The sequence below is a fragment of the Danio rerio genome, chromosome 8 (genome assembly GCF_052040795.2).
Source record: "Danio rerio strain M-AB ecotype USA chromosome 8, GRCz13ab, whole genome shotgun sequence".
NCBI classification, from domain to species: Eukaryota; Metazoa; Chordata; class Actinopteri; order Cypriniformes; family Danionidae; genus Danio; species Danio rerio.
The window spans coordinates 27,948,263-27,961,295 of record NC_141028.1 but is presented as its reverse complement, the minus strand read 5'-3'; the positions used below and the strand labels follow the sequence as shown (position 1 = coordinate 27,961,295).

Sequence of the window (13,033 nt, the reverse complement as noted above, 5' to 3'; positions counted from 1 at the left end):
TTTATTACTAAAATCTTCTCACCAAATCATCTCATTCACAAATACTGAACTAACACTAAACGAAAGTTATTCCTAAATGTCAAAATGGTGAGAGTTTGCTCAGTTTATTGTTTTCCACACATACTGAATCACAGCAATGAATAAAATTTTAACAACAAATAAAAAAATAAACGAAAATGGCAACTGTAAATGCCTGGTTGTCCGTGTCTTACCTCCCTGTCTGACACACTGGTTCAGCGGGTTGCCGTCATCATTAACCTGGCGGATGTTTCTCCTGCAGACAGAGAAGAATGTTTCAGATCAGATTTATTCCAGATATACCAAAGCTTTCCGGTTTCAGTACAGCAGACTGGCGTGATGCATTCTATTAAACCAGCTATTTAACTCGAAGTGAGTAGCAATTAAGATAAAAATCAGCCTGAGAGTGAGCTGCATGTTACCTGCGTCCTGTAGGCATAAACTGGCTGCAAGAGTGGCCGTCCCAGGTGCAGTATGGGTCTCTAGCTAGACAGCATTCAGCACAGGCCTGACCGTACAAATCACACTGGAACAGACCCAACTGAACCACTCCTTCTGCTGAGCCAGCAAACAGCCACTGCTGGACACAAAAACACACAAACACACACTATTATGAATTGCTTGAGAACCTGTGGAGAGCCATTTTAACATGTAATCTCAAAACACACAAGTACATATTTTCATAGTATAGTACAATTTGTTTCGTTAAGTAGTACTTACTAATTATCTACTAGCGCTAATATAGGCTCTAGTATCTTTTTAAAACATAATAGTATTTATTAGATACTGGTACTTATTATTAGATACTAGTACTTTTTCCTTTGATACTATATTTTAAGTACTTCATCAGATACTAGTGATTATTTTATTAGTGATAAATAAGTATTTAATAAGTACCAATTCCCGCTTTTAATACTGCTTTATTTCATCCATATTATTAAAATATTGGCTGTTTATTGTTAATTATAAAGTATGATCTTTTTCTACATCCCTAATCCTATGCAATGCCTTTACCCAATTACTTCCATGCTATATTATACAAATACACAAGACATGTCACTCGTATAGTTTTCAATGGGGAAAAGTGTAACGTTACGTCAATATGGCAAATGAAGCCCTGTCTACTAATACCAATGAGCCAATCATCGATCGTTATAGACTGACGATTCTCCAGGGGAGAAGCTCAGGCAAGATGTGTGCTTTTACAACAGCTTTTGTGGTCAACAAACATACTGGAATCTCAGTGAATACTTGCTTCAGAGGCATAAGAAATATATCCACATAAAATCAGTACTTTCAAATGAAGCAAATACACTGGAAAACAAAAATTTCTTGGTTTTGTAGTCTGTATGAAACAAACCAGGTACAGTCCATCCTTTCAAACGCACATCACATGACAGTAATTACTCAAACGCTCACAAACTTGTAAACAAATAGTCCCTGTAATTTCTGGGGTAGATTCGCCATCAAGACCAAGTTGTGGATTGCTTCTGAAGACCAGCACGATCCAGAGGATGATAAAGTGTAGAACGGCCATAAATAAGGTTGGTATCGTGATCTTGTTCCTTTCGAGTGTGCATGCGCATTAACTCGGGCAACCCAAAAAAATGCAGACTTTTTTTGATTCAAACTTTTAGAGATGAATATTATGAGACAGTTGTTGTCTCAAAGTTTTATTGGTGATTCCAATTATGTAATGTAATCATAAGCTTGGCAAACAGTTTTGGAGAATTTGATGTTTCCCCATTCAGACAGAGTGCCCGATTAAAAGAGAGAGGCATTAAAAGATGGCCGTCGAGTGAAATTACTTGCTTTAAAGGGACTTTGCTATTAAACAGCAAATTGGTAGTTAACTGAGCTAAAAGTCTTGGTTAATAGTTTGTTAATAGCAAGAATTGTACCTTAAAATAAAGTGTGACCAAGTATTCTATTGTTACCATAGTGAATTTCAAATTTGACATCAAAGGGAATCTACAGTATCTTTTGTATCTCAAGATTTAAATAGCATGTATTCTGTTTGTGACTAGTGCATATTTTGCATACAAATATTGTTATTTTTATGTTTATTTTTATGTTAATATATATTTTATATGTTTGAATGTATAACAATTGTATATCATAAAAATAACTATACTGTACAGAAATCTTGGTTTCCTTGCTGAATCAAATTAATCATATGAGTCGTATGGCTTATATTGTGTTAAATTGACTTAAAACAGCTTGTGTAATGTACAAATTAAGTTAGAACAGAAATAACTTTGTTTGATAAGTTACAATGAACTAAAAACATATGCTGTCATGACCATTCATTCATCTTGCCACAGCAGAATAAACCACCAACTTATCCAGCATAAGTTTTACACAGCGGATTCCCTTTCAGCTGCAACCCACTACTGAGAAACATCCACACAAAGTTTATTCACACAAAGTTTATTCAATTCACCTGTACGGCATGCCTTTGGACTATGGGGGAAACCGGAGCACCTGAAGGAAACCCACGCCAACATGGGGAGAACATACAAACTCCACACGGAAATGCCAACTGACCCAGTCAGGACTCAAACCAGCAACCTTCTTGCTGTAAGGCGACAGTGCCAACCACTAAGCCACCGTGTCGCCCCTGTCATGACCAATTGATCATATAATTTTTTCAGTGTAGTTTCTAATAAATAAATGATAGTATATAATAAGTAACTTCTTTCTAGAGGTGCAAGTATGTAATAAGTACTAAAATTTAATGTTTAAAAACTGAAATCTGAAAATCTTAAAAAAAGATCTAATTGTATTTAATAAATATATTTTAGTACATAAAATGGATTCAAGTATCATAACCCAAATGCCGAGACATTTAACAGTTTATTATCTACAAAAAAACACCAAAAAACAACCTCAAACTGCCCCGAAGAGAAAAAAACAAACTCTGAAGCAGCAGGGAAGGACAAAGCTCACATTGAAGAAGTCAACAGATCAGCACAAGACAGAGAACACAGGAGAATAAACAGGGAGAGCAAACCACTTATATAATGAATGAGGGCGAGTGGACCAAATGAACCAATAATCAGGTAACAAGAAAGGCAGGGTCAAGACAATGTGGGAAGCACCTGGCACATAGACAAAACAGACAAAAACACAGAGAGCTCTGTCACCAAAACTAGAAGAAACAGAACTGAAGTAGCAGAACCCTGACAGCTAGTCACAACAGGAGTAGTTAATATCTCAATGACAGATCACCACTGAAGTCAATCGGAAAACAATATAAATTTGTTACTGGTACTCCTCACTACTGAAATAAACACTAATATCCAAAGTATACTACAATGCAATAGTACTACAATGCACTCACCGGCCACTTTATTATGTACACCTGTCCAACTGCTTGTTAACACAAACTTCTAATCAGCCAATCACATGGCAGCAACTCAATACATTTAGCTGTGTAGACATGGTCAAGACGATCGGCTGCAGTTCAAACTGAGCATCACAATGGAGAAGAAAGGTGATTTAAGTGACTTTGAATGAGGCATGGTTGTTGGTGCTGATCTACTGGAATTTTCATGCACATCCATGTCTAGGGTTTACAGAGAATGGTCCGAAAAAGAGAAAAAAGTGTCAGTGAGCAGCAGTTCTAAGGGCGCAAATGCCTTGTTCATGTCAGAGGAGAATGGCCAGACTGGATTGAGCTGATAGAAAGGCAACAGTAACTCAAATAACAGCCTACCTGGGTATTGTTGCTGACCATGACCATTCCTTTATGACCACAGTGTACCCATCTTCTGATGGCTACATCTAGCAGGATAACGCACCATGTCATAAAGTGTGAATCATCTCAGACTGTCTTAAACATGACAATGAGTTCACTGTACTCAGATGGCCTCCACAGTCACCAGGTTCCAATCCAATAGAGCGCCTTTGGGATGTGGTGGAATGAGAGATTCGCATCATGGACGTGCAGCCGACAATTCTGCAGCAACTGCATGACACTAACATGTCAATATAGACCAAAATCTCAGAGAAATTTTTCCAGTACCTTGTTGAATTTAAACAACAAAGGATTAAAGCAGTTCTGATAGCAAAAGGGGTTCAAACTAGTACTAGTAAGCTGTACCTAATAAAGTGGCCAGTGAGTGTATAATAGTAAGTACTAGCTTCTAACATTAAGTAACCAATGAATTACTAATGTCTATGTAAAAGTACTACACATAAAGAATAAACACTAATGAATTAGATCTGGAACTTAATGGAAAAGGTACTAGTATAGCTAAGACAAATGGACTAGAATGAAACATTAGACAGCAGTACATTTAAAACTAAATGCTAAAACAGCTTGCCATGGTTTGCTTCTTTTTCAGAAAGCAGGACAAGTGAGTCAGAAGCTTAATTGTAAACCACAATCACATGTACAGATCCAGAATTACAGCTCTCTTTCCATCCCAGATCTTCAGGAATCAGCGAGTGTTTGGTGGAAACAAAGTGTGAAAATTCACAGTTTCATTTTAAGTACCTTCCACCCTCTCACATTGCCATAGCAACGCAGGAGGAAGGTTTATAAAAGCGTGTCCGTTTATGTTACATGTTTGTGTGTGTGTGAGAAAGAGAGCGAGAGAGAGTGTGTGTGTATGTGTGCATTGATAAACACTGTACCTTTTTCTTGGAAAGTGTCATGGCAGTGATAGCTGACTTGTGCTGTTGAGTGACAGGAGATGAGCAGTTAATGTTCAGAGTCTAAAAGTTGATCATAATGAATCTGGAATGTTTAATCTGGAAAAAAGTTCACCTTAAAAACCTGCAGCTGCTCCAGAGTGACCTCCTGATTCTGTCTGTTGGCTTTAGGGAAGTGAAGAACTTTCAGGACCAGGCCAGAATCTGAACACACACACATATTTTAAGGGTTAGTTCACCTCACAATGAACTTTCGCTCAGCATATACTCACCCTGATGTTGTTTTAAACACAAGAGATTTGTTCATCTTCAGAATATTCTATTGACATTTTCAATCACATCTGAGAGATTTCTGTTTCTCCATTGAAAGTCTGTTCATAAATTGTTGTATACAGTTGAAGTCAGAATTATTAGCCCCATGAATGATTAGATTCCCTGTTTATTTTTTCCCTAATTTCTGTTTAACAGAGGGAAGATTTCTAAACATAATAGCTTTAGTAACTGATTTATTTTATCTCTGACATGATGACAGTAAATAATATTTTACTAGATATTTTTCAAGACTCTTCTATACAGCTTAAAGTGAGATTTAAAGGCTTAACTAGGTTAATTAGTTTAACTAGGCAGGTTAGGGTAATTAGGCAAGTTATTGTATAATGATGGTTTGTTCAGTAGATTATTAAACAAAATATAGCTTAAAGTAGCTAATAATTCTGACCTTAAAATGTTTTTTTTTTATTTTTTATTAAAACTGCTTTTATTCTAGCTGAAATCAAACAAATAAGACTAAGAATAATATTATCAGACGTACTGTAAATATAAAATACATTTAAATAAATAATATAAATGTAAATATTAAAAAAAAAAATAATTTGAAGGGGGCTAATAATTCGGACTTCAACTATATATTACTTTTACAATAATAAAGAAAAGATTAAATCTGTTCATCAGAAAGGGATCAAGCCTCTTTAGAAAATCTGAATTAAACCCTCAGCTAATATGGCCTTCTAACCTGATTGCTTTATGAACATTTTGAATCATGTTTTTCAATAAACAGACGTTTAGAGGAGGGACAGGAATCAGATTTGATTAAAATATCTAATTGACCTTAATGAAAGTCTTATGGGTTTGAAACGACATGAGGATGAATAGATTTCATTTTAGAATGAACTAATGCTTTAAGAAAACTAAACTGGCTACTAAACCGACATCCTACAAAAACTTTTTGTAATCAAAAATACATAAAAACTGAAAAAAACTGTCATTTTAATGCAGAGTGCTTAAATTTATTAAACAATCTGTCATAAGAGAAAACAAATACTTTAGGTATCTGTCAAAAACGGGTTCAAATCTAAAAACTGCAATGTCATTTATTGGGCAAATACCAAGTTGAAACATCTAAATATTGTTTAAATTTACGTTTTTATACCCAAATTTGAGCCGGCACATTTAACATCTCTCAAGTAAAAAAAAAAACAAACATTACAATTTATTTGTACTATATGTAGTGAAATGTATAACTGGTTAAGTGAATAAAAAATTAAGTTATTATATTAATTATTTTTTTTAAATATTTACACAGGAAACACAGATGAAAGCATTAGAAATATTATTGTGGCACTTATAGTTATGCTTACCCTTGGTAAATGAACTATTACAGAAACATTTTTGTCAAAATAATTTTGGTAATCCCCAATATTGCTAGTCTAGGGCAGCTACGCTGTTTTAGGCTTGTTCCGCCCTGTTACCGCACAAACACATACCTGTGCCAATGAACATCACGTCATGCTGTCCATCTACGGCCTCGACTCTGTCCACAAGCAGACGGGTGAGTTTATAAGGGACGCCCACTCTGATCAGCAAAGGCTGACCACCGAGAGGACGAACCACCTCCTGCATCAGCGGATGTGTGCGGCTGAAGAAGATCACGTCATCTGGATATTCCCTTGTGGATCTGAAGCCTCCGTATGTGCTGCTGGGACACTGAACATTGACACACACACTTCAGCAGTGTGCTCTATAAACCTTCAGTATTTTAGTTCAATTCAAATATTGTAAACACTGGAATAAAGTAGAAGTGTCAAAGGATATGAATTTAGTTATTTATAATAGATGTATAAAATTTAGAAAAGCTCTTACATCCAGTTGTGTTCATATTTGTCCTTTTTATTTACAGTATGTGGCACCACTGTATGTAGTCACATGTAGTAAAATGACAATAAAGTTGAACTTGACTTGATTTGCAATTTAAGTAATGTTTCCGTAATATTTTAAATACTTTTTTGTAAAAATAAAAGTGAATTATTGATCCACTATCCTTCAGCATCACAGATATACTGTACTTTTTCAAAATAATATAACATACTTATTCTGTACTTATTTAAATATCTAAAAGAATGGCAAGACAGTACATTTTGCTACATTTTATACTTTAGTATATTTGGTCACACTTTACAATAAGGTTCATTAGTTAATGTTAATTAATGCATTTATTAACATGAACAAACAATGAACAATACATTTACTACTGTATTTGTTCATGTTAGTTGATGTTAGTTAATGAAAATATAGTAGCTCATTGTTAGTTCATGTTAACTCATGGTGCATTAACTAATGTTAACAAGCATGGACTTGGATGTTAATAATGCATTAGTAAATGTTCAATTATGATTATTAAATGCTGTACATGTGTTGTTGATGATTAGTTCATGTTAGTTAATGCATTAACTAATAAACCTTATTGTAAAGTGTTACCGTATATTTTATATATTGTAAAATACTATTTATTTTAATACATTTAGTATATTTTGACATGATTAAACACCTAGTGGTTTAAAGGCAATTGACAAAAAAAAGATTCAAAATTACAACTTATTAGTGTTTTGGGGCTACATAGTTTTTTAATCAGTCAAATATTCTTGCATTAAATGTGTCTAATAAGATTTTAGTGGTATATTGTAATGGATAATTGCATTATAGCAAACATGACATCCGTAAATCATGGTAAGAATTGAATAAATCTATTTATTGTTTTTTGCTCTACGTGTGTACTAATGTGGAGTTATGATATACCAGTACCGTAACAGTTATTAGATAACATTTAAGGGTTTTTTCCTAACCAATACTTATTGTTTTAGGCAACCCAGGCTCATTTTGAAAACGTACCCTATATATACACTTCTGGAAAGCGCCAAATACATCCCAGGAGCTACGTTTTTTTTGCAGTCTTTGTTTTTGCGAATTCACCAGTGGCCGCTGTGTACGCTTTTTGAGATCTCAAATTTCTCTTGCTAATGCGGTTCGCTCCTCTTTTCATGTTAAACCAGCAGAGGCTGCTGTCGACTGACTGACTGACCAATCGACTGACCCACCCTCTTCCTTCCCTAAACTTAACCAATTGGGTTTTCAAAAGCACCAATTGACCCGTTCACACACTTCCCTAAAACCAACCAAGAATTTTAAAAAGAAATCCAGAAAAAGAAAAGACCTCGCCCTTTACCACGTTTTTAGATTTTACCACTTTCTCACCCTGTTATTTACTAGTTTATTTTATTTTATTTATTTTGTAAATAAAATTTCTTAACCAGACTCAAACCCCGTCATTGTGGTCAACTCCTCTAAACGTCGAAAGTCCAATGACGTACATGGCGAGCTAACTGGACAAGCTAACAGCGGGAAAGCCGTCCATATGGAGGTAAGTGGTCAGCTCGTAAGCGCAAAAAGAAACGGCATCATAACGCTCTGTAGCATTCATGGCTGCGTTTTCAGAATGAAACTATGTTGGTTTTAGGCATTCTGACTACAGAAGCCATGCATACATTTTATTGAACAATTATGCGGCCAAGGAAAGAAGAAATATATTGTATGCATAAATGAAATTTTCGCTTTATGGTAATAATTTTTTTCATCATAATCCTAAAGATACCAACAGTAAGTTACTGTAAATGCAACCTAATGTTATATCAAAATTAATTCAATGAATTTTAAATGATTCTGATTTAGTGTGTGTTTTAATCTAATTTTACATGAACAAAGTATCAAAGTTTAAACAGAATACATATTTTAAAAATGGGTTTACGGTATGTAAATACACTCACTGTGCCGGGTCTGGGATAGGGAACTCTGCCTGTGTACTCGGTCAACTTGTACTGATGTCCCTCTCTGTGAAGGAAGTTTCCTTTAAAAGCTCTAATAATGTCCTGCATGCGGTAAACGCACACAGCAGATCCGTTCAACACATTGCTGGCGAGACAAGAAACCAAAGACACATGAACTATTAATGCACTGAAAGTTATAAATAAATAGTTTAGATGTACCAACCTCTAATGTTTATCTTCAGTTATTTCATGTTAAAAGCAATGAAAACAACCTATTATTTGCCATAAAAAGTAAAACGACTGAACCTACACATAGGAGCCCAAGAAAAAAGCTCATTTAAGATTTTTTTAGCTGAACTCTTTACATAGACAGCACCAGCTAGCAACTAACATTCAATCCTCTTTACCCTGCCTTAAATCCAATTAAAACCCAGCTCTGGTGGCACAATTAAAAGTGGCACTTCAGTTCAAGTGTGAAGCCAGTCAGGCAGTAAAAGCACAGACTCATCGGTGCGGGTTAAAATGTCACCTGAATTAAACTGAACTGAGATTGGGTCTTTACGAGATTTAACACACTCGGTTGAACATCTCAACGGAGAGCAATAACACTGTCACTCTTTCCATACAGCTTTTTCTCAATCCAGACTTCATTGTGCACTCCACCCTATACAACCCTCTCCAAAACCTTGGGCAGAGACACACACATACACACACACATTTTCACAAAGAATGATGAATGCAAATGCTGCTTTGAGATGGCTGATGTAAAACTGGATCAACTTCTAATGTTTTAAACATCATGGGTGCATCATTAATGTCATCTGGAAAGTATGACTCAGTAATGCTGTGACTTTTTCCACACCCTTAACCACAAACACATACAGAGGTTTTCATGATGTTCATACTACTCTTTTCCATCTGAAGTAAAGGGTGAAAAAAGGCAGTCCAAAAATGACAAAACGGAACCATAAAGTATAGCTTCACATAGTACTGACTATGACTTCTGCAGCCCTACAATAGTTCTATGTGCAGAACAGACTGAAATACAAAGTTACCAATCTTAAAATATTTATTTAAAATATTCAAATTCAGTGACTGGTTAAAAGATGCATGGTATCGGTAACAATGTTAAGCTTAAGTGATCCATATTTGTAAATACAAGAGAAGGAAAGCCTCTTTGTGCACAGCAAGGCTGCATTTGTTTTGAATATTTGTTTTTTAACCTTTTTTAGGCGAGCATAAAAGTAGTAACCTGCAGCTGATTCCAAAGCTATTTCTACCTGACTATATATCAGTGACAAAAGTGCAGAAATTTAAGAAACATTCTTTTTTTTTTTTGCATTTTACATAAGAAGCAAAGTCAAAATGGTGCTTAAATGATTATAGATTAAATTTATATTTTTCTTATTTAAAATAAGCTGAAACAAAACAATCCCTTGTAGTTTTTTGGCATGACTTAATGTTTTATGTTTAATCCACTAAAATTCTTTAAGTTAACAATTAAATTGTGAATTAATTGTGTGGAAGCCTGCATTTTTAACAGTGTCATCTTTTTGCAGCAATGATTTTAGTCTTCAAGTGTGATACATTACATTGAAATCGTTAAACTCTGATCTTAGGTCACACTGTAAGACTCACCTGGTAGTGGTGAAGAGCCCATAAACAAGAGGATTCTTTTTGTCCCTTCCATGCTGAATGAAAATATCCTCTACAGAAAAAACAGAAAATAGTTTAAATATTAAACATGGTTTATCTGTGCTTCAGGTTATGTTAATGTGTGTGGTCTTGGTTTCCTCTTAAGGCTGTATAAACTCAGTAAATAATATTTACCTGGTTGCACTCTCTTTCATATACAAATAAACGAGTGCAACGCTGCATATTTGTGGTTTTTCTGTCAAAAACATACACATATCTTGCCATTGAGTGTATGCCAGTTCATTTCTGCATTCTCACATTCCAACCATGTCAGATATGATCAAATGTCTTATCAAATCAAACACACACACACACACACACACACACACACACGTTATGATAGTACTTCTCTTGAATGGTTTCGCATTAAGATCCAAACTTTACATTGCACATTAGGTGATTTAAAAAACGTTCAGGCTGAAATCAGGAAAAATTTGCGACAATGAAATGTTCAGAATCTAAAACTATTATAACTTTTCATCTAACCTATTAACTTTAGTTTTATTTTTATAAAACTAACGTGTGTAGGTTGCTTTAGTGACATTAAATAATATTCTTGACTTTCAAAGTTTGTTCGTATAGACCAGGGGTCACAAACCCTATTCCAGGAGATTTACCTTCCTGCATTTTTCAGTTGCAACCCATATCAAACACACCTGCCTGTAATTATCCAGTGCTGTTCAGGTCCTAATTAATTGGTTCAGGTGTGTTTGATCAGGGTTGCAGCTGAACTCTGCAGGAAGGTAGATCGCAGGAACAGGGTTGAGCACCACTGGTATAGATGTTATGCTCATGCTTACGGTGTATGGAATAATTACTCTATACTCTTTTTTAGGCATTATCCTGTGTTTATTCAACTATGTTAAAATATCCAACATTACACTCTATGGTAAGTAAAAAGTAAGTAAAAAGTGGTAACCTTAGAAAAGTGGTAAGCAGTTGTTACCTAGTTGTTAAATATATATATTATATATATATATATATATATATCTAACGAATTCAATCTCTAAAATTTGTTTTGTTGATAAAAATGTATATATTTATAGATTTAGGATTTTTTTAACCTAATAAAATCAGTTAATATAAAAATTACCATTTTGCTAAAAACATTTCTACTGAACATCCAAAAATATCATTATTTATTTGATTAATATTAGTATTAAAAATGCTCATGGTCAAAGGTTTTAAGGCCAGTAATGTTTTTTTAAATGCATTACAATAATGTTGTTATTTATTAGGGACACAGTAAATTGAGATGTAGAGTCATATACACATGTGTTATTTGTGTTGATAATTTGTGTTGTCAGACTTTTAGAGTACAAGTAACTTTTTAACTAAAAATGGTTTGGTATTGCTTCTAGAATTAGAGTTAACACAAATATATATATATATACAGTTTTTTTTAGTTCTGCTTAATATAATCCGTTCATGAGTTACGATAACTCTTTTTCATTAAGTTAAAGTAAATGATAAGTTTTGACTGGTAGGTTTTACAGTGTACAATTCTCACATCACTAATGAAAGAATCAATCACTGATCCTAATAAAAGACCATTTATTTCACTTGTTTATATAATTATATTTTCACTTGTCGTTTTATTTTATATTTTAAGTCAGAAATAACTCTCTAACCCAATTTATTTTATGAAATGGAGATTTCAACTGTATTTGTATGATGCTAATTATACGCCTGAGGGCTAAAAATAAATGCAGTCTCTTTTACAGATATTACTATATCTTAGCAACACGGAATCACGAATACAGTGGAGCTTGATCAAAAACAGCCCTCAACAACGTCAATAAAAGATATGGACACCACCCACCAGTTGGAAACCGCAGTGTTAAACATTCGTGCTACCGCGGATATGCTACTTAAAACATGTGGCAGATTTACTAACTCTTGTAATCCATTAAAAGTGAGAACATAAACTTGATCATACTATAAAAAAGACTGAAACCGTTATTACATACACACTACTCTGTGGTAAACCACACATACACACAGCCACTCAGTTCTTCCTTTATATTTAACACACAAACCAACAAATTCCCTTTAATTAAGTTTCCCTCTCAATCCCATATTACTATCCCTCATTCAGTCTCTTCTCCTCTTCTACTTCTCCAGATTGTTTTCTACACTCCCCTATTCTCCGGCTCTTCTTCTCTTTCACTTTAGCGAGGAAGCTATAGTTGTGTCAATTTCCACCAACAAAAGCTTTTGTTCTCCTTGAGGACAGATAGTTTTGTCTGCCCTGCACTTGTTGACACTTCTCTATCCTTACCCCTATCCGTCCTTATCCATGCTAACCTCCGATTCTCCTGCTCTCTGCTCTCCTCCCTCATCCCTATCCCGACTCGGCCAGTAGATTATGTGGAAACAGGATGGGGGTGCCAACATAGATGAGAAAATGCACACACACAGAGAGTGGCGGCCTTCAAAACATTCAGCAGACCACCAAGACAAATGGCACATGACCTAGTGCACTCGTTTTCAAATATACAGCACTGCTTGAAAGTTTGTGAAACGCTTGCAGAATTGGTGAAAATATCTTGTCCAGTTACATA

General features: G+C 34.7%; 1 protein-coding gene across 4 annotated transcripts in view; it reads right to left on the bottom strand.

Annotated features, from left to right (window-relative positions):
- The window catches only part of sema3h (sema domain, immunoglobulin domain (Ig), short basic domain, secreted, (semaphorin) 3H), a 45,763-nt gene that overhangs the window by 10,172 nt on the left and 22,558 nt on the right, over window positions 1–13,033 (bottom strand). For 2 of the 4 annotated variants that reach the window (XM_087262735.1, NM_001328378.1), the window contains exons 9-15: window positions 10,413–10,482; window positions 8,775–8,919; window positions 6,441–6,660; window positions 4,793–4,881; window positions 4,660–4,701; window positions 441–598; window positions 213–274 (exon numbers count right to left, since the gene is read on the bottom strand). In XM_087262735.1, coding sequence (XP_087118861.1) covers window positions 213–274; window positions 441–598; window positions 4,660–4,701; window positions 4,793–4,881; window positions 6,441–6,660; window positions 8,775–8,919; window positions 10,413–10,482 — 786 coding nt within the window. The remainder of the gene's footprint in view (window positions 1–212; window positions 275–440; window positions 599–4,659; window positions 4,702–4,792; window positions 4,882–6,440; window positions 6,661–8,774; window positions 8,920–10,412; window positions 10,483–13,033) is intronic. The other 2 variants (XM_087262736.1, NM_131050.2) reach the window with 1 other exon arrangement.